The sequence below is a fragment of the Miniopterus schreibersii genome, assembly GCF_964146895.1.
Source record: "Miniopterus schreibersii genome assembly, chromosome: 4".
In the NCBI taxonomy this organism is placed as follows: Eukaryota; Metazoa; Chordata; class Mammalia; order Chiroptera; family Miniopteridae; genus Miniopterus; species Miniopterus schreibersii.
The window spans coordinates 72,576,323-72,597,311 of NC_138105.1; the positions used below are offsets into that span (position 1 = coordinate 72,576,323).

General features: G+C 51.5%; 1 protein-coding gene across 1 annotated transcript; it reads left to right on the forward strand.

The window, feature by feature from the left end:
• The first annotated feature begins 1,867 nt into the window (after positions 1–1,867).
• Positions 1,868–19,480, forward strand: RAB8A (RAB8A, member RAS oncogene family). Its single transcript, XM_081137545.1, has 8 exons — positions 1,868–2,016; positions 6,410–6,470; positions 8,514–8,574; positions 12,472–12,549; positions 14,034–14,123; positions 14,629–14,694; positions 16,193–16,243; positions 19,346–19,480. Exons 1-8 carry the CDS (start codon positions 1,893–1,895, stop codon positions 19,436–19,438), a joined length of 624 nt encoding a protein of 207 aa, XP_080993671.1. The 5' UTR covers positions 1,868–1,892; the 3' UTR covers positions 19,439–19,480.
• The last annotated feature ends 1,509 nt before the right edge of the window (positions 19,481–20,989 follow it).

A 20,989-nucleotide genomic window follows, 5' to 3' on the forward strand; every position in this document is an offset into this window, starting at 1 on the left:
AGACCAGTGGGAGATGTGATGATCTGAGGGGCCATGGAAACAGAAGAGCAAGGTTCAAGAGCTACTTAGAACATCCTTGAGAACCAGGATGTACGAGATGAAAGAAAAGTATCTAAGACAACTTACGTTTCAGCTAGAAGGTACTTAAGGGCAAGCTACCATGAGTAGAAGATGAGGTCAGTTGTGGACATGCCGAATTTGAAGGATTTTTGACAAATCCAAAGGCAGATGCTAAGAAAGCAGTTGGACATGGAGAGATGCCTGGGCACTGGATTCTCTAAGAAGTAAGAATCACCAGTGTGGAGAGATACTAGAAGCTACAGGGGGAGTGAGTGAGATCACCCAGAAAGTGCAGATAGGAAGAAAACCATGGGGCACATGGACATCTAGGGGACAAGTAGAAACCCCCTTAAAGACTGCAAGGGAACCCCAGTCCCATGAAGTGTGGGTGGAACACAGGGAGACAAGCAGCATCCCAAGAAAGGGAGATGTGGGTAGCAGGTGAAGAAACAGGCCAATAAAATGGGAAAGTGCCAAGAAAAGGAATTGCCAGAGTAGGTGGTCAACAGTATCAAATACCACGGGGACTGAAACCTACAAAGTGGTTTATGGCTCTGGTTGAAGCTTTTCCTAAACAAGATTAACAGAATGGGCTGAAGTGCAAGGGAGGAGAACCGGAGGCCAACTCTTGGAAGATCTGGCCACTCTGATGGCCTAGAGTGACGCAAAGCGGTGAGGCCATGCAGGGAGCAGGGCCTGTCTCTGCGAAGCAGGAAACCCTAGTGATCAAGATCTCGGCTTCTGCAGCTTTTGTGTCTGAATTCAAAATTCAACTTCCCACTTTGGGGCCTGGGAAAGTCACTGAAGCCTCTCTGGCCTGTTTTCCACCATAAAACGTGGTTAAACAGTGGGTTGCAGTGGGGATTAAACGTTTTTGTTTTTTTAAGTAACTGTTTCCACCACTGGCGGGCACACAACCAACGTTCCTAAATAGTAAATGTAATTCTCACTATCCTAACCTACTGGGCGGGTTCTGAGCCCCAGAGGACTGACTAGGTTGGGGCAGGTTAAGCTCCAGAGTAAAACTGGAGGCAGAGAATGTCCTGGCTAACCTCTAATTAGGTCCGAAGGCAGTCCTGAATTGTCCCCGCGAGCTCAGGTGCAGGCCTGGGTATTTTTAAATAGGTCTCCTGTCCAGCGCTGAGATTCCGGAGTATGCCTCGGGGGGGGGGGGGGCGGGGGGACCGCCTCGCTTCGACTGTGACGAGGCCCCTACTCTCCTTTCCTCTTCGGATTCCCCTGGCCCGAAGCGGAGACCTCCAGATGACACCGCCAAAGCCGTCGCGCCTTCCCGCGCTCTTCCCGGCGCCTACTGAGCCTGCGCGAGCCGAGAAGGCGGGAGCCAGAGACCCTACGCGCGTGCTCCCTCTGCTGGCGCCTAACGGTTTCCCTGGAGCGTCTGCGCAAGCTCCCCAGGCCCCGCCCCGGGTTGCGGGGGCGCAGAGCCGTTGGCGCTGCTCCCAGCGCTCCCCCTCCTCGCGGGGTGAGGCGGGGCTTCCCTAAAGTCATGGAAGAAAGCGGGGACACAGGATGCCACGCCCCTTGCCTTGGTCTTCTTTTGAAGCCCCTAGACTCCTCACCGCTGGCCAATCGTAGTTCGCCCTGTCCCGAGCGTTGGCCAATGACCGAGGCTCTCGGGCCGCTTCCGGCTCCGCGCCCAGCTCGCCCCTTCCCCAGGTCTCCCCGCGACGGGCGGGGCGCGGGGCGGGCATCGGTCACGGTGACGTGCAATAGGCTGGGAGCCAATGGGAGGCGGACTGGGCGTTGATGGACGGGGCCAGCGGCCAGTGGCGAGGCGCTGGCCGCACTTCCCGTCGGGGAGAGAGTGTAATATGGCGAAGACCTACGATTACCTGTTCAAGCTTCTGCTGATCGGGGACTCGGGGGTGGGGAAGACCTGTGTCCTGTTCCGCTTCTCCGAGGACGCCTTCAACTCCACTTTCATCTCCACCATAGGTAGAGGGGCGAGGGAGCGGCCGGGGTCGCCGGAGGCCCGGGTTGGGCGCGCCCCTGAGAGGCTGGGGCTGAGGGAGCGACTGGGCTGGACGGCCACAGGGATCTGAGGGGTTCGGAGCGGAGAAGAGCAGCCGTCTCCGCTGCTGTTCGGGGGTTCCTGGCCCTTGCAGGGGATCAAGTGCCCATTTTGCAGATGCGGAAACTGAGGCCACAACCCTCAGCCCCCTTTTCAGGGAATATATGTCCTAGGCTGCGGTCTTGGCGCCCGTCATCTCGTTGGGTCCTCACAGCAGCCCTTGAAGCTGTTCTTTTAGGGTCCTCATCTTGCAGAAGTGAAACTGAGGCATAGGGAGTTGGCCGTGGGAAAAGACCCGTGACATCTAACCTGATTAAGAATTTATTGTGTCCAGGCGCTGTATGTTCATTATCACACTCTCCAGTCCTCTGTGTTAGGTCTGTTATGAGCCCATCTCACAGATGAGGAATTTGAGGCTCAGGGAGGTGTGGGACTCGCCCAAGGTCATAGTCTGCAAGTGACAGAGATGGGATTTGAGTCCATGTGTGTCTGAACCCAAAACTCAAGGCACAGCTGATCCACCTTGGAGCCAGGACTGTAACCCAGATCTCTTCAGCTCTTTCCTCTGGAATATTCAGGATTTAAGACCCCTCTGCCCCATGGGTGAATTTCTCCTAGAAGGAATGGTGAGAGTTCACAGTCTTTCCCTGCTTTGCCTGCTATCCCACTTAAGGGTCACAGCAATGGCAAGTGACAATTGCCTTCCCTGGACCTGTCATCCCCGAGGAAATGCTAGATAAAAGCTTCAGTGAGAAACCAAAATCAGCCGCTGCCACAGACAGCCCTAACTTCCCTATCATTAGGCCCAGGACACCGGTTGTCACTTTGCAGAACAGCGTTTTCTGCACGGCCAGCCCACATTGTGGTTGAACAGAATTGACTTGATGCTTTTCAGTTCTGATAGCCACAAAAGTGGAGCTGACTTCTCCCCATGCCACAAAAATAGCTATTGGTCATGTAAGAAGTTTTGACCTGGGAGTAACACCCATCTATGCAGCTTTACTCTGCAGTGGGGAAGTGGAAGAACACTTACCAAGCCCAGGAATTGTTACTGAATGGAGAAAACGTAGGGAACAGGCCCTGCCTTACTCCTGTGTAATTTTAACCCAATCAGGTTATCTCCTGAACCCTACAATAAGCTGCTGATTTCCCTCCTCCAGGAGCTGCACTTTGCAAAATACTTAGGTGCCAGGTGCAAAGTAAAGGAAATCTTCATGCCTGATTTCTAGCTTTTGTTCACTATTGAACAATCACTTCACCTTTCCTAGCCCTGTTTAGGAGTGATGATCTCTTTGCTTGTGCCCTGGGTGGTTGAGGATCAGAACTATACCATGAATTGTCTCCACTGCCTGGAAGTAGAATGGTTCCTGTAGTGATAGCAGTCCTCCCCAGAGCAAAGATGTTTCTGATTCCTATTCCAAGGTCAAACTTTGGTATAACCCTTGTGCCCCCACCAATCAGGAAGTGATGTTAACACCTGGCAAGCTGTGGGTCACTCAACTCAGATCTCAGTTTCCCAGTACTATATCAGAAACTTCCTGTTCAACACAAGCGCTAGTAAGATCAGTTCAAGGGTGGGTTTGTTGTTTGGTTTCTGATTCTTGACCAGAAAATCCAGGCTGGCACTTTAGGGTTCTGAGGAGGTTGGTCTCCACTTGCAGAAGAGGTCACCTGGGAAGGTAGAGGTGTCACTTGAACCCAGGATCTCACTCTCCCACTCTGTTTTTGCCTCATGACACTTGAAGCCTTCCTGCAGGCCTGTGTCTTCTAGGAAAGTTTAATTTACTCTGATCTTGAAGTTATAGCCTCATAATTCTTAGGCCTTGTAAAGTTTACACTTCCTAATTAAATTTGGTGTGTTAATAAAACCCAGGAGGAGAAAAGGACAGAGAGCTGTGGTACTCTACCGACTGAATGGTGCTTCTTGATTTCATAGGCCCCGGGGGGTGCAATGGGGGTGGAGAGGTGTTTAGGATGGGATGTCACTGGGCTGCTTATTCCTGAAATGCAACTTAATGCATAAAGGGGATTTTCCATTGGCAGTGAGTGTACCTCTGGGTTTTCTTTATAGATCAGGGATTAAGTGGCTGTTCATTTTCTGCCCAGATTATGTTTTGCCAAAGGCTCTTCTTGTAAGCTCCATCGATTGTGTTGTGAACTTCGCCCTGTGGCTACTGGAATTGATTCTCCCCAGCGTGGCTCAGGCCCCTCCCCCGGGACTCCATTCATTTATTCAGGGAGACAGATGACAGGGGAAAGTTCTGTGTAAACCATGCAGCACCCATTGCTCTTAATTCTTTCATTCAGTCATCTTTCCCTGATGCTTGCTGCATGCCAGGCATCCACCTTGGTATGGGGGCTGGAGAGATGACTTGAATGAATCAGAGGGAAGCAGAACTGTAACAAGGCCTATAGTCAAGGTGTGTGTGTAGGACTGGATAGTTGGCTTCTAGAAAGTACATATTCATTCGCCTCCACACTGTGGCTATAAAACTTTTGAGCCCCTGCCTCCTGGAGTTTATGGTCTAGTGGGCACAGTTCAGGTGCAGGCCTATATTCTATTTGGTCCCCATGATAGATCCTGAGATAGGCAGGGATGGAATTAGCATTGCTGTCATGGGTTCTGAGGGTTCAAGTCAGGCCTGAGCCTCAAGGCTTCACAGGCAGAGATTTAGAACAAACTCACAGAGGCAAGGGCTGGGTTTTGTTGTTTCCCCTCACACAGGCCGTTCAAATCGGCAGATTTTGCTTCTAATGTTCATGGAAACAAATAGACAATGTCAGGGATAAGTGCATGAAGAAAAAAAAGCAGGTAGGGGAGAGAATAAGGATGGTTAGGAAGGTTCCCCAGGGGAGGTGACTTGAGCAGGGACCTAAGTGAAGGGAGGGGAGGAAGCCAGTTGACCATGGAAGGAAAGACTATTCCAAGGGAGAGAAGAGCAAGAGTAAAAGCCTGAGGCCAGAGTATGCTTAGGATGCTTAGGAAACAGCCATGTGGGCAGTGTGGCCAAGATGTGGCTGAAGAGGAGGGCATAGCTGTGGATGCTGAAAGGTGACTAGGTTAGGCAACTGTTTTCACTTTATTCTGCGGCAAAAGGTGTGGTGCGAAGTGATGGGAATGTGTTTTGGGTTTTTGCAACAGCTTTATTGAGCTATAATTCACAAACCCTACACCTCACCCATTTAAAGTGTATAATTTGGTGGCTTTTACTCTATTCACAGAGTTGTGCAACTACCACCATCGACTCTAGGACATTTTTATTGTGACAAAAGGAAGACCCAAACCCCTTAGTCACACCACCACCCTACCCCCTACCCATGGGACACCATCTCCTCTCATAGCCCCTGGCAACTACTAATCTCCTTTCTGTTTCTCTGGATTTGCCTGTTCTAAACATTTCATATAAATAGAATCGTACACTGTATGGCCTTTTGTGTCTGACTTCTTCCACTCAGCATGGTGTTTTAAAGATTTATCAATGTTGTAGTGTGTGTCAGTGCTTCGTTTCTTTTCATGGCTGAGTAGTATTCCATAATGTGCATAGACCACATTTTGTTTATCCATTCATCTACTGGTAAACCCACTGGAGGGTTTGGAGCAGGTTAGGTTTGTGATGTGGTTGAGTTTGTGTTTTTTAGAAGCTAGGGAAGGGACTAAGGGAGCAACGGTGGGAGTCTGGAGGGCAGCTGAGGATGTTGAGAGGTCACCCTGGTGCTGGGTAAAGGGGCTGAAGCCCAGGTGGATGGGAGAGAAGAGGGCAGGATCTGGAAGGCTTCTTGGGAGGTGACCTTAAAATGGCTCTTAAAGGAGAGGGAAGTTTGCCAGGCCGATAGGTGGGCAGGGTGGGGACCACCACAGAGAAGGAACAGAGTATGTACAAAAGCTTGAGCCTACCTGTATCAGGGGTATTTTGGGGCCTATTGCCCTGGGTGCTTGGAGGGCCAGGGGCGAGATGGTGGGAAGTGTGAGTCTCTGGCCTCCAAAGGGCCCTCCTGGGCACATTCCTTAAGGCTGTCTGTTGAGGGAGGTAAGAGAACAAGGCTTTGGCACCTAGCTACCTATGTTTGCCCACCAGCTCTGCTAGTTGCCAGATTCACTCTGGGTATCTTCTGTCTGCCCTCTGAGCCTCAGCTTCCCCTTTCCTGAGAGGAGAAAGTTCTCCAGGTGCTTCCTGATTTGTTGTGAGGATTCTAAAATCCTATGTGCCCAGTCCTAGCCATGGCAGCTGTTGCCTGCACAGGTTGGAGGTGCCCACCTCAGACGCAGCTTGGGAAATGGGCTGATAGTGATGTGCTTTTTTTTTTCTTTTTTATCAGGAATTGACTTTAAAATTAGGACCATAGAGCTCGATGGCAAGAGAATTAAACTACAGATATGGTAAGAGTCATTCCCTTCTTCACCTGGAGAATACTTCAAGCAGAAGCCCCTGGTGTCCTCTCCCACTCCCTGAGACTGCTGCCTCCATCTCTTTGTGCCCAGCCTAAACACTTTCTTCAGAAGCTTCATGAACTGTGCTCTGCTGGCTGTTGAGGCTAAAGTCTGTGTTAGCACCTTCTGGGGACATAGCTACAGGTCCCCACTAACTCAGTGTTTCAGTGTGCACAGCCTGGTTCCGGGCTTCAGAGTGGCCTGCTCCTGTTGAACTTGGAGAGAGCCCTCTGTGCCTGGCGGTGGTAGAGGCTGCCAGGAGGGCAAGATGCCCTGGCCGGCATTTCCTTCTGAGCCTATCAGCTCACAGAGGAAGGCCTACATTGCTTCCTCTTTTCTCTCTGGGGCAACCCAGGCCTCACTTCCTAACAGGCAGATCTGAAACCCCAGAGCCAAAAATAAGCTGAGGCCAGGCCTCACCTGGGGCTGACTTCTATGCCACATAAAATTAGAGAAGTGTGAGTCCCTGGCACTGATGCTGGTCTGGGAGCTATGGCTTTGGGCTGAGCTCAGGTGGTCAGAGAGATGTAGGGGAGCCGTGTCTTGCAGCCACATCACTTGCAAGGAAGCAAGATCCCTGAGCAAAATAAAAGTTATTTTTTTGTAGGGTGGCACCATCCTTTCAGTCCAGGAGAGCGCCTGTGGGTGGGAGGGAGTGCTGTGAGATAGGCTATAAAGCTACCCCCTTCCCCCTGCAGCTCGAACCCCCCATCCTCAAATTTCAGCATGAGCATCGTCCCAGCTTGCTTCACAGTCACCACCAACTTCAGCGGTGTTCTCATCTGAATCCGATTTCAGAACCAATATCTGGATGAGGCCTAAAGCCTTGCCCATCCTACAGAGCTCCTAGTCTGTCAGCTTTGGCTGCTTTGTAAGTTATAATCCATACAAGTTCCTCCACTTCCAACTTATGCTGCCCAGCAGCCTTGGTGCCCAAGTCCAAAGTGACACTACCAGCAAGCAGAGTTTCACTTTCCTTTCCTCCTGTCTTCCTGCTTCTGCTGTTAGCAATCTCAATGACTTTCTTAAAACTTCTAGGCCATGATTGAAAATAAATTAACCACAAATGTCACCTGCTATTGGCATCAGAAGCTCTGCTTAGTTCCACACGAGGCTAAGTCTAGGCATGCAGATCCCTCCCAGGGTTGGGAGATGGTGGGGTACAGAGTTGTAGGAGGAGCCCTGGGTCCAGAGACAAAAGACATGGCCCTGGCTCTGCACCGATCTGTTAAGTCACCTTTAAGCCAAGCACGGAATACCTTGCATGCAAGGAGCTGGGCTGGGCACAGGCCTGTCATTGAGGGAGGACTTTCTCCCTGGCCTCCACTGAGATGGTGTGAAAGTGCGTCCTGAGTCCCCACTGAGGTCACCCGGCTTAGCCCACCAATGAGGGCTATGTTCCAAAGCCACATGATCAGCCCCTTCCACACTTGTGGTCCCAGATCTTCACAAATAATAACATCCAACCGTGGCTCTTCTGTGACACAGGAACTCCAGGGTGAATTCCCAGAAAACAGAGGAGGTGGCTTTGTTGTGTCCCAAGCTGGGAGACCTCAGTAGGTTCTTAACCCTTCTAAGCCACAGTGTCCTTCTCTCTGAGAATAGGGAGAATAAGGGATATTGCTCATAGCAGGAGAGTGAATCAGAGTTGACCCATAAGAAAGCCAGGCATCCAGTCCTAACCGGTCTGGCTCAGTGGTTAGTGTTGGCCTGCAGACTGAAGGGTCCCAGGTTCAATTCTGGCCAAGGGCACGTGCCTCAGTTGCAGACTCAATCCCCAGCCCTGGTTGGGGCTTGTGTAGGAGGCAGCCAGTCGATGTATCTCTCTCATGTTGATGTTTCTCTCCCCCCCCCTCCCGAAAAGCAATGGAAAAAATATCCTTGGTTGAAGATTTTTTTTTGAAAAGAAAGCAAGCCAGGTATCCATCCCGGGTAAATGCCCCTCATTCTCACTGTGGCAGCATCATTAATATCCCTTCTTCTTGTCTTTAGGGACACAGCCGGCCAGGAACGGTTTCGGACGATCACAACAGCCTACTATAGGGGTGCAATGGTATGGATTTGTGTTGGGGTTTTTTTGTTGGTTGTTTATTTTTAAGTAAAAGTGAAAGTCACTGCTTGGATGCCAAAACCTGGCTGTTTGTGAGGACCCCCATCATCTGGCTCTTGGGGGGTTGGCTTTAGGAAAAGGCTTTGTGCCCTTCCCCCATATACGTACATCCCCTTCTGGCTTCAGAGACAATGCAGGTTTTAAGGAAACCTAATTCTTTGGGAATGAAAGAAGACACAGGAAGCCGGTTCTTCCAGGTGAGGTCAGTGAAATCGGAGATGGCATGCCCCAACACTTAGGAGCGTTCACTTGGCCTGCGTCAGTCTCTATGGAATTTGCTACCGAAAACTTGAAGATGGTCCAGGAGCTGACTTGCTCTGGGCTGTTGGCTGTGGCTGAGACAGGGTGACGTGATCAGAAGACTGGTTTGTCATCCCTCAAATATTTTACCGAGAGCCTTCTCCAGGCCAGGCTTGAACTGGATACGGGGGGAGACCTGGAATGGGCCAGGTTCCTCCCCACGAGGGCCCTGAGTAGGTCATGCATGTGTGAGGTATGTACAAAGCGGGTGCTCAGGGGCCAGGGGGAGCAGACACAGATGCCTGGGACCTGGCTCAGCACCCTGGATCACCCTTTGAGTTCCATCTCCTTACTTGCAAAGTGGAACAGAGAACAGGACTATGTCCCAGGCAGCTGGGAGGGTAGATGACCAGCTCTCCATTTCAAGATCCTACCACACCCTGTCCTTTCCATGGTGCATCCTATCATTTAACTGCTTAGACATCTGTTTCCTCCACTAGGCCAAAAGCTCCATGAGGGCAAAACCAGGTCTTGGTCACTGCCATATGCCCCGTGCCTGGGACTGTGCTGAGTATGAGGTGGGAGCTCAGGAAATGCTGGTGAACTGCAGAAATGAATGGAAGCATTAAGTATTTAAGAGTGTCCCACACAGCGTCTGAAACATAATAGAAATTCAATCACAAGGATTGCAACTTTAGCTCTCCTCATTAAAATTAATTTACTAACTTTCCCCTCACCTTGCTGTGTTCTGGTGGGGCATGGATGTCAGGGCACTGGGGTCCTAGGGGATCTTCTGCTGTGTGGCCTCAAGTAGGCCCTGTCCTTCTCTAGGCTGAAATAGCACACCCTACACCGCCCCCTTCAAGCCCTACCCTGTGTCAGGCACTGAGCCCAGGTCTCAACCATAATTCCCTGACTTCCCTGGGTGTGGATGCCATTGTTATTCCTGTTTACAGATGAGGAAGCTGAGGTTTGGCACCATTGCATGCCTGGCTTAAGTTCATGCAGAGAGTACATAGCTGGGCTGGTCCTAGAAGGTTCTTCAGCACCCACATATCGGCCCACCCCTGACCAGGCTGGACTGAGCCATCTGTAAGGCACTGTCCAGCTCCAAGATGATTGTGGCTTGTAATCCTCCTAGACCTGCACTAACCCATACAGAAGCCACTAGCCACGTGTGGCTATTTGAATTTAAAGTGGTTAAAATAGGAAATCCAGCTCCACAGTCTCATCGTCCACATTTCAGGTGCCCCAGCAGTAACCTTACAGGACAGTGCAGAGAACATTGCCACTGTTGCTGCCCCATCATCCTCTCTGTCCGTGTGGTACTAGACCATGGGGTCTCAAAAATGGGAGCATTGGATGTCTAGTGTCCCATTGTGAACTTATAAACAGCTATGGGGAGCTATGCCCAGTTGGACTTTGGGAGCCCCAAGGGGAGTTTTAGGGAGAAGCTGGAATAGGGTGACACCATGTTTTCCAGGTATTTCTACTGTTTCCTGATAGAGAGCTCTATCCACTGCCCTCTTCACCCCCTCCCCCCCCACTACCACTACCTTATAGGTAAAAATCTAGGACCTTGGAATCTTGGCACATGGTGCCAACTTCATGGTGGCAGTGAGAATCCTAGGCCATCAGAGAGGCCAGTCCCTGGGTCAAGGTGTAAAGGCCTCACAGCCCTGTGGCATTCTTGCCCCTGGTAGCAAGAGTGTAGCTGCTGAGCAGAGACCCTTACTATACTTGACTCAGTGTCTGCCCACCAGTGTCTTCTGCTCATGCTGGCCTTGACTGGGTCGAGGTAGACTCCAAGTTCCCTAAAATCTCCTCTGAGGCCTCTTGTCAATGGTCTCTGTATAGTTCCCCAGGAGACCCTGGAATGAGGGCCCCAAATGGTATTTTTGAGGGGTCATGGCCAGGGCAGTGGTATGCTATAAGGCCCCTGCATATCCTTAAGGTCATAGTGGGGATTTGGAAGTGCTATGGCTTTCTTGCCCTGTCTCCTTGGTGTCACTCCCTCACCCCCAAGGTTCCCTGCCCAGGGCACGTCACTCATATTCTTACTCTGGAAACTCAGGCCACCTCAGAGACAAGGTCTTGGTTACACCAGAGGTTGTGTATGCAGAGCTGGGCCCTGGGAGCAGGTAGTATGAGGGATTGGAGCAAGCCAGACCTGGGCAGGACAGCTTTAGGCTGTGTGCCTTGGAGCCCAGATGCTAGGCTGCACAGGGGAGTTGCAATGGCACTACAGGCTGGTTTTCTGTGGGTACCCCTCAAGATGTCTGGAGCAACATGGGGACCAACCAAGGGTAGCCTGAGTGTGCTTGGTCCTGAGGAGGGCCCAAGATAGGTTCCTGAAGGAGCCAGTGTCATCAGCTCCTTCAGGGTTAGCCCACCTGGGCTTGAATCTTTTTTTTTTTTAATATGTTTTTATTGATTTCAGAGAGAGGAAGGAAGAGGGAGAGAGAGATAGAAACATCAGTGATGAGAGAGTCATTGATCGGCTGCCTCCTGCACAACCCCAACTGGGGATTAAGCCAGCAACCCTGGCATGTGCCCTGACTGGGAATTGAACTGTGACCTCCTGATTCATAAGTCAGTGCTCAACCACTGAGCCGCGCCATTGAGCTGATATTGAATCTTAAAAGTCACTTCTCTCTGTACCTTAGTTTCTCCTCTAATAAATGGGGATATTTGCCTGTCACAGTGATGGTAAAATCATGGGCTCAGGTGGAGGCAGGGTCACTCTGTGGCTCTTAGGGACCTATGGACCGTACACAGGCATGCACATATTGGTTATAGAACCACTGGGCCTCAGTGCTGCTCAGCCCATGCTTGAAGCCAGCCCCTGCTCTGGTGGGGTCACTGGAAGGCACAGGGATGTCAGTATCAGACCTCCTAGATTCAGAACTCAGTTGTGTCCTTCACTTTCGTGGAACCAGAGGCAGGGACTTAGCCCTGTTACCCCACAGCCTCAGATTCCCCATCTGCAGAGTGGGAATGGTAGGACCATCTGACCCGGGCCTATGAGGCTTTAGGGAGACTCCACTCCAGTCCCTGGCACATAGAACTTGCCAGATGAGGGGCAGTGCTGGGGCACCCCGAGGAGGTGGCATTGACTGAACCGAGAGGTGATTTGGGCCAAAGGAGGGGGATGAGTGAGGATGTGGAGGAAGCCAGGCACAGCAGAGGGTTGGCATGGGGGAGCACAGTGGGCACCAGGGCTGTGGAACTATATAGGGTGGGGAGCTGCAGGATGTGAAGCTGGGAGGTTGGCAGGACCTTGGGGTCTGCCGGGACACGTGGGCCGTACTTACCCTGCCTGCAGTGAGGAGCCTGCAAGGTCGTTTGTGAGCATGGATATGTTAGGGTCTGGTCTAGGGATGAAGGGTCACCTTGGTGGCTGAGGGCACAGGACTGGAGCCTGGGAGACCAGGAATAGGCTGGTGCTGGAGCCCAGCAGAAGAAGAGCCCCAGAGCTGGAGAGGAGAGAGTTGTGGGGAGAGGTGTCATGTCAGGGTCCTTGCTGCCCTGCGTCCTGGGTTTCCCCCTCAGAGAACTCGCAGCTTGTCCAGAGCGCATCTCTTTTCTTCCTCTGCTCAGGGTATCATGCTGGTCTATGACATCACCAATGAGAAGTCCTTTGACAACATCCGGAACTGGATTCGGAACATTGAGGAGGTAAGGCTTGAGAGAAACTTCCCATCTTGTCCTCTCCTCAGCTCTCACCCTGAAGCCCCCTGGTTTACAGATGAGATCACTAGGCACAGAGACACCCACAAGGAACTTGTCCAGAGCCCCATAGTGAGGGACATAGATAGAACAGGGACTGGAACCCAGACGGTCGACCTTAGAGACCACGCTGGCCTAGCCTGGTCAGAGAGTGGCCCATTTCCCCACCTGAGCTGTTCAGTTTGGTGATATCTTGGTCATAAGAGAAGTGATACCCAAGCTCTCAGTGAGCATTTGGTGCTTTCTAGAAAAGAAAAGTTCTAGAATTGGCATGACCCTTGTCTTTGGAGGGTGTGGTGAGAAGCTGTATCAGGTGTACTTTGAGCTACAGCATAGTGGGGTGTGAGCTGGGGTGAGCTCACCATGTTCAGGCCAGCAGCACTTAGACCACAGCTGGCTCGAAGAGAGACCTTGAACCATGAAGGGCGGGGAAGGTGGCCAGCCCCAACTCCCCGTTCCAAAGCCAGTGTCACCACCTTTCTGCTCCCCAAATTGCTTATCTCACTCCAAAGCCATCCTGGACAGAGGTGCCTGCAGCTTTTGATGACTCACTAGGTGGAGTGTCAGGTCTGAGGTGTGGCCAGAAGACTTTACCCTTCTAGACAGCCACAGCAGAAGGTCACTCACTGCCTGCCCAATGGTTATGAGCAGTTGCACTGGGCCTGCTCCCCAGTGATTCGGCACTTGCTGTCAGTAGGCTGTTTCTGGCTGAGGAGGAAGAACTGCCCACACTCATGGTGGTCTTTGAGGAAGCTCTTTTTCTGGCCATCAGGCGAGAATGCCTTCCAGTTGGCAGGAAGTTAGGCAGGGAGCCATGCAGGGCATTTTAGTGAGATCAGGTCTGAGCTGCAGCAAGAAGGTCCCATCCAGTGCCTCGGGCCTTGAGGATGCCAGGGCCACTGCAGTGAGGAGGGGGTTAGCGGGTGGGGCAGAGGTGCCATTTTCAGGTGCGAGGGCAGAGTTAAGGGAATGCCAGGTGATGGCAAAACATCCAGAGCTGCCATCACCCCAGGCATGACCCATTTCCAGAGCCCAGAGTGAGCTGGAGTAGGGTAGAAGTTCCCAGGATAGCAGCTGGGGTCCCCTGCAGAGGAACCTGGGAGGAAAAGAGGAAGGTGAGCAGGGCTACTTCCCCTAGACCCCACCGGGAACCCAGGGACAGACACAGGACCCTGGTTATTGCAGCCCCTGGAGAAGCCATCCTTAGCAGCCAGAACGCATGCACTTGGTCAGAGAAGCAGCCAGAACCCTGGCATTGGCTTTGTGACATGGGACAGGCTACTCAGCCTCTCTGGGCTTCAGCTTGTCATCCACACAAGGGTGTGCCTAGCAGTCCTGACCCTACCACTCTGATTTCGTGGGTCAGGCCACAAGTTGGCCTGTGGGCCAGTCTAACTGCACCTCTCACCTCCTCTGTCTGTCTTCTCCCGCAGCATGCTTCTGCAGATGTTGAAAAGATGATACTTGGAAACAAGTGTGACGTGAACGACAAGAGACAAGTGTCCAAGGAACGGGGAGAGAAGGTGGGCATGGTGGCCAGCTTGGGCCTGGCATTGCCACGCACCTCAGAGCAGAGAGACCTCAGGATTTTAGGGTTCCCTGCATGGAGGCCAGCTTTTCGTGCCCCACAGGGTTCCTTGATTGCTCGCTAAACCCCTCAGAATCTTCATGAGCATAAGATGACCTACCATCCCAGCTTGTCCAAGACTGGGGGTCCCAGGATACAGGATTTTGCCGGGCAAAGTTGGTTGCCCCAGTGGGACACATGCCATGGGAAGAGAGAGTGGGAAACACATGCCCAGCTGGGCTTCGGGCTAAAGATTGCAAGCAGTGAGGGCTCCTGGGCTGTGCTATGCCTGTTCCTTCATGGTGTCTCATGGGAACCCATCGAGGCCACAGGGAGCAGAGGATGGAGCCATGGTTTGAGCCAGGCCCCTCTACCCATCACTGTTCCCACCTTAGGGTGCTTCCTGGGGGGCAGGGGCACCTGGCAGCTGATGCATGTGCATATGTATGTCTCCCTTACAGCTGGCCCTGGACTATGGAATCAAGTTCATGGAGACCAGTGCAAAGGCCAACATCAATGTGGAGAATGTGAGTCCCAGGCCCACAGCACCAGCCCCTTCTGGCTGAGGGTTGATCTACACTCTCCAAGGAAGCTCTGCCGCAGGGTCTGGCCACAGGCTATGGGCTGTACTGTCGGCCATCTGGCCAAGAGGCACTTCCCGGCAGGGCCATTTGCCAAGCTACTTGAGATGCCCAGCTGGCCCTGAGTATTAACCCCTATCCCCCAGCCTCTTCCCTGCCCCATGTTCTGATGTCAGCAGGTGCAAGCCTCAGCTGGGCACCTAGGACATTATCTCACTGGCTCTCGGAGGCCTGGGAAGTAGGCAGGGTTTTGCAGATGGGGAAACTGAGAGTCCCAGCTGGCTGGCACCCAGGCCCAGCATCGGGTAGGTGTTCTGGGCCATGCCACCCACACAGGCAGGTCCCTGTCACAAGTCCATATGCAGTAGGGAGCCCTGGCTAAGCCTAGGCCCAAGCCACCCTCTCCTCTCCACAGTCAATGCCAGCCTTGCAGCTGACCTACCTTCCCCTTCTTCCCACCACCCCAGTGACCTTTCTAAAACATATCATCCATGTCACTCCCAATCTCATCCCCCCATGCCTGGCTTGGAAGCCCTCCCCAGCAGGCCCCAACCATGTGTGCAGCCCACAGATCAGGCCTCATCCACCACTCTTCATCCTAGGGCACCTCCAAGCCTTTCCTTATGGTCCCTTCCCTCATACCCCCTTTTCCATCAGGGCCTGGCCCAAGTGGCCTTCCCCAAGTAAGCCTCCACCATCCGTAGACCCTTAGGCCCACCACTTGGGGTGACCAGCACCCCTGTACCCCCTCCACAATAGAACTTTCCACGTCATGTAGGTGTTTGCTGAGACTCCGCCCCTCCCACCAAACAAGGAGCCCCTCATGTGCAAGTGCTAAGGCCAAGTCATCTCTGTGTGAGGCCCAGGGCCTAGGGTGTGGCTTATAAGTGCTCATGGAAAGAGCAGACAAGGAAAGGGAAGAAAGGGTTAAGCTGCAACAGAGGCAGCAGCCTGGGGTCAAGCCAGCTTGAGCCTTCACCATCCCTGGAAGACAACCCTTTTACCCCATTCCAGCCCTTCCAGGCTCTCTGCCAGGCAAGGACCCAAAATGAAGCTTGTTTGGCCAAAGAGCTGCTTGGCTTTCTCTCTGCCCTGCCCGACCATCAGGAAAGGGACAAAGTGGGCAGGCAGAGCACAGGAGTTATGGATGGGTTCTCCTGGATCCTTCCAGATTAGTCAGTTAACCTCTGGATGCCTTGGGACAAGTCACTTGGTCCCTCTGGGCTTCAGTGTTCTCCCTGACCAATCAAGGCTGATTCATTTCCCAGGGTTGTTGGCTCAGGGGAAGTAGTGGTCTTGGAAGGTGGGGGTAGGAAATGGGGCTAGACAGATGAGGCTACTGCCCTGCCTTCCCACCATACCCATTCCGTAGTGGTGCCCAGGAACCAGCAAGCCCTCATCTGCTTCCTGCTGCTGGGGCACTAATAACATCCTTATTCCACAGGCATTTTTCACTCTCGCCAGAGACATCAAAGCAAAAATGGACAAAAAATTGGTGAGTGTGTGTCCTTCCTAGTCCCTGAATGGTTCTCTAATGGTGCTGTTTTCTGCCTCAGTGGTGTAACTCAGCCCTGGGCAGATCCTGCGTTTCAGGGCCCAGCCAGACCAGTAGGGTGTGGCTAGGGACCAGGGAGAGGTAGCAGATGTAGTTGGGGCATCGGCTCCTGGACATGCTTATCTATTTTGTTCATTCTCTGTGGAACAGAGCTGCTCAGCTCCAGGCTGTGTCCAGGCAGACAAAGCCCTGCCTGCTGAATGCAGTGGCTAGTAAGGGACACATGGCCTTTTCCATCCTTCTCTGGGGATGACAGCCCCCAGCAGCACTTGTCCTGATGAGTCTAGCAGGTTGATAGCCTTTTTTCCCCCTGCCAGCCCCAAATTCTGCAGGTTGTGATGGCTCTATGATCTTTCTTAGTAGATCCCAGGGCTCTGAGAACTCTAGGAGGTCCTACTTGAATCCCTCCCACCCACCCTTTCATTTATTTCTGACTTTTTTGCTCACCACACAAGCATTTCCTAGTCTTTAACTCAGCATAATTAGTGCTTACTTGGTCGAGTCTGAAATCTTGACTGTACTTGGGGCATGTTCAGTGCCTAAATGCTGTTGTGAGTGTGGCCACTCTTTCCCAATCAGGTGACGCTCCCCAGCATTCTATGTGTAGCTCATTTAGCACAAAATGCCATTCAAGTACACAGCCATAATTCTTACGATTTCTCTCTTTTTTTAAGGGAATTGCAAATCACCAACAGTTAAATTCCTACCCATTTGCTACCATCTTTTTGTTTATATTTAGTGTAAGTTTACAAGAGTGTAGGTTTGAGATATAGTGTTAACTCGATACATTAATATACTGCAATATGATTATCTTGTAGCATTAGCTGACACCTCTATCACTGTCACATTGTTTCTTTTGTGTTGAGATTAAAGTCTAGTTTCTTAGCAACTTTGAAGTTTAAAATACAATATTGTTGACTCTGATTTCAGTGCTTTTCATTAGATTCCCCAGGACTTATCTACCAGTTGCAGGTTCATGTTTATCTTTTCATCACTGGTACAGCCATCTCTGCCCACCCCCTCTTCTCTCTTGAAAGTGTCACAGAAAGCCAGGGTCTGCTAGTGCCCACCCGACTCTCAGACCTCTGGCGTTTTCCCCCTCAGTGGGACCCAGTGCTTCCTATTGCACTGAAAGCAGATTCCACATACTGTGCCACACTGCCTGGGCCTTGTGCACTGGCTGCTCCCACCTGCTTCACCTTGTCACCTTGCTATTTCTGTGTCACCTCCTGTGCTCCAGCCATGCTGGCCTTTTCTTGTTCTTGAAGCACCCCATATTTATTTCGCCTTTCCTTCCCCTCCACTTGGGGTGCCCCCCTTATTAGTTTCCTAGGGCTGCCCCAACAAATTCTGGTAATAAACTTCACAGTTCACACCACACACATTCATTATCTTAATGTCCTGGAGGTCAGGAGTCTGAATGGGCCTCACCATGCGCAGATCAGAGTGTCAGCAGGGCTGAATTCAATTTTGGAGGCTCGAGGGAAGAATCCATTTTCTTGCCTATCAGCTTCTAGAAGGCACTGCATCCCTTGCCTTAGAACCACTTCCTCCATCTTGGACCCTGCTGTCATCACCTCTCTTTCTTGGACCACAGCTAAGAAGTTTTCTCTGCCTTTGAGGATTCCAGGATCAGATAGGGCTGACCTGGATGATCCACATGCTCTCCCCGTCTCACCTTAGTCACATCTGCAACGTCCCTCTTGCCACGTCAGGTACCATACTCATAGGTTCCAGGGATTAGGGTGCAGACGTCTTTGGGGGAGTTACTTTGCTTACCACACACCTGGACTGACCTAGGTCTCACTGCCTTGCTTCATGAGGTCTCTGACATCGCCATCAAAGCACACCTCCACCTCCTGCTCTGCCTTTTCTGTCATTCCTCGCTGTGGTGGGAAATCCCCACTTTTTTGTTTACCCACATAATTTCTTTTTCCAGTGTGAGCTTCCCAAGGTGGGGGCCCTTGCTCACCAGTGCATGCACAGTGTCCACAAAAGTGTCTGACTCAGCATAGGCACTCAGAGTTACTGTTAAGTAAATTCAGGTTTTACCTAACAACTGAAAGGTGAGAATTAGTCAAAGAAAAGGGGGCTGAACCTTTCCAAACAGGGTGATATGGGAGAAAAGAAGATTTACATTCCCAGAGTTGGCAGAGGCTCCAAATGCTGGGTGACAGATTTGGAGCAGTCCTCTGAAAACAGTGTAGGGCACTGGTGTGTTTTCAGTAAGGCTTGAGTGGGCAAGGTTAAGGTTTCCAGTTTATGTCACCCACAGCAGAGTGGAACGTGGACCGGGGAGAAGTGGTAAGCCAGAACCTTAGCACAGAGACATGGGGACCATCCAGGTGTGAGTGGAATTGGGACCTTGAATTCAGCACCCCAGACCCCCAAATTCCAAGGGACAGAGTCTGCTGCCCTTTGGTTGTCCCACTGGTAGGGGTAGAAAGGAGGGAAGGGTGGGTGGAGAGAAGGAAGTAGAGAAAAGAGATGGGAGAATAAATGGAAAGGTATTGAGGGGATGAATGGAAAGGGATGGATGAATAGGTAAGTCATTGAGTGAATGGTGGTTGGAAGGGTTGGTGGGTAGTAGAAAAAATTATATCTGGGTTTGCAAAAGGTGAATTGTCATTTGGAAGCGATAATTGGATAGATGGATGATGGTAAGGGGTGGTTGGATGGATAGATGGATGGAAGGGAATGGACAGATGGATGGTTGATAGGAAGGGGATGGATGGATAGAATAAGAGAAATGGTTAGTTTGAAAGGGAGGAAGAAAGGATGGATAGATGGGCATGTGGTTGGTTGGAAGGGGATGGATTTATTGATGGTTGAAGGGATGGATGATGGGTAGGAGATGGATAGACTTGCAGTTGGATGGTTGGATGGAAGGGGAAGAATGGATGGGGGATAATAAACAGGAGGGGATGGGTACACTTGCAGATGAATGGTTGGTTGGTGGTTTCCTTGGTTGGCTGGCTAATTGGTTAAGAGACATAGTGCTAATGCTCAGCCATAACCCCAGAAAACCTCTTGTGACTTCAGGAAGGCAACAGCCCCCAGGGGAGCAACCAGGGAGTCAAAATCACACCAGACCAGCAGAAGAAGACCAGCTTTTTCCGATGTGTTCTTCTGTGAGGAACGCCGCCTTACTCTGAGCCTTGCTCAGCCAAGCTGACTGTGCCTGTCCTGAGTGAGCCCCTCACTCAGCTGGGGCCCTTCCCCCTCCAACGCCCCTGCCACGGCCACTGGGCCCAGGGCCACCAGAACACAATTGAGAAATTGTTTATTTTAGTAACTGATCTTTTTCAACTTCGGAGATGGAGTAAGTTAAGAATTTGCTATTTTTCCTGTGATGTCCACTGAACTGGCACACACATTGTGTACCTGGAGAGAAAGATGGAGACGACATGACTGGCAGCAGTGACCAATATGGTGGGCTTCCATCTCTGAGGTGTGACATAACTAAAATTCCACCGCAAAGCCTGTCTACATCTCCCACACAGAAGCAAAGTTCCCAGCGGCCAGTGATGGTTCCAGGAGTGCTGAGCTTCGCACCCCCAGTGAGGTGACCCACATCAGGCCCAGGAGGCGTCCGCCAACACGTCTGATGCCCATTTTTACCTTTTCTCTAAGTTTTGGACAAGTGACAAAAACCATTATGTTTCTCTTCCCCTTCTCCCTCTTCTTTTTGACTTTCAAACCAAAGGGAAGCACAAATTAAGGAAATCCTGTGTAAAGCGTTCAGAGGGAAGGAGGAGGAGAGGGGCCTTTCCTGTTCACAGCCAGGTTTCGGTCTGTAGTCCAGCCAGGCCTCAAGCATGGTCAGTGGCCCTTGGCAGGCCCTGTCTGATCACTGAGGGGACACCATGCATCCCATGGGTGACCCCAAAGACAACCACAAACCGTTCACCTGCAATTAGGGTGTTTGCCTCTCGGCCCCCAAACAGCCCCCCACTCCTCTTCGCCCTCCCACAGTCTCCAAATCAGACATTCTTTCTAGCCGAGATTTTTATTTTTCCAGATCTGTAGTGCCATGAAGTGATTCCATCTTTGATTTCCAGCGGCAGACCCAGGTGACCAGGGACATGTATGCACCTGTGGCTGGGTGTGGCCGAGAGCATGAAGCGTCCCTGGCGACAGACTGACTACAGAGCTGTCTGGGATGGTTTTTAACTGCTGTCATTGGTTCTGTTTTGACAGCTCTGCCTTCCCATAGGGAGTGTGCATTTGAGAGCAGGTCCAAGGGGTGTCACCAGGGAGCCTTTATATTTCTATTTCTTTCCCCTCACCCCAGGCTGCTGTCCATCCAAGCCATTGGCGTCGTAATTTCTTCTTTGAATTAAAACCAGTGTACCAGCCATAGTCTGTTCCTGGAATCTCTTAATGTGCTCTGTTTACATCAATAAACGCACTTAAGGAAAACAAATTAAAGCTCGTTTTAAAGTTCACAGATTTTTATATCCACAGTTATCTGTAGGTAGGTGTGGCCAGGTGTTGGGTGGTGGGTTCAAAGAATGTCCTTTATTTAAAACACACCCCTGGCCAGCAGGGGGCCTCAGGTCTGGACAGGATCAAAGTAGAGGTGGTGCGTGCCCCACTTGGAAAATTAAGCTTCCTACCCACACCCAGCTCTGTTCCCACCCCATAGAAAAACGGGACCCTATGCTCAGCACCACTTGGGTTTAC

Excerpts from the sequence above, each read along its gene's own strand:
- RAB8A (XM_081137545.1), top strand. The coding sequence starts at position 1,893 with ATGGCGAAGACCTACGATTACCTGTTCAAGCTTCTGCTGATCGGGGAC. Across the intron at positions 8,575-12,471 it reads CCTACTATAGGGGTGCAATG|GGTATCATGCTGGTCTATGA; the intron begins GTATGGATTTGT and ends TCCTCTGCTCAG. Across the intron at positions 12,550-14,033 it reads GGATTCGGAACATTGAGGAG|CATGCTTCTGCAGATGTTGA; the intron begins GTAAGGCTTGAG and ends CTTCTCCCGCAG.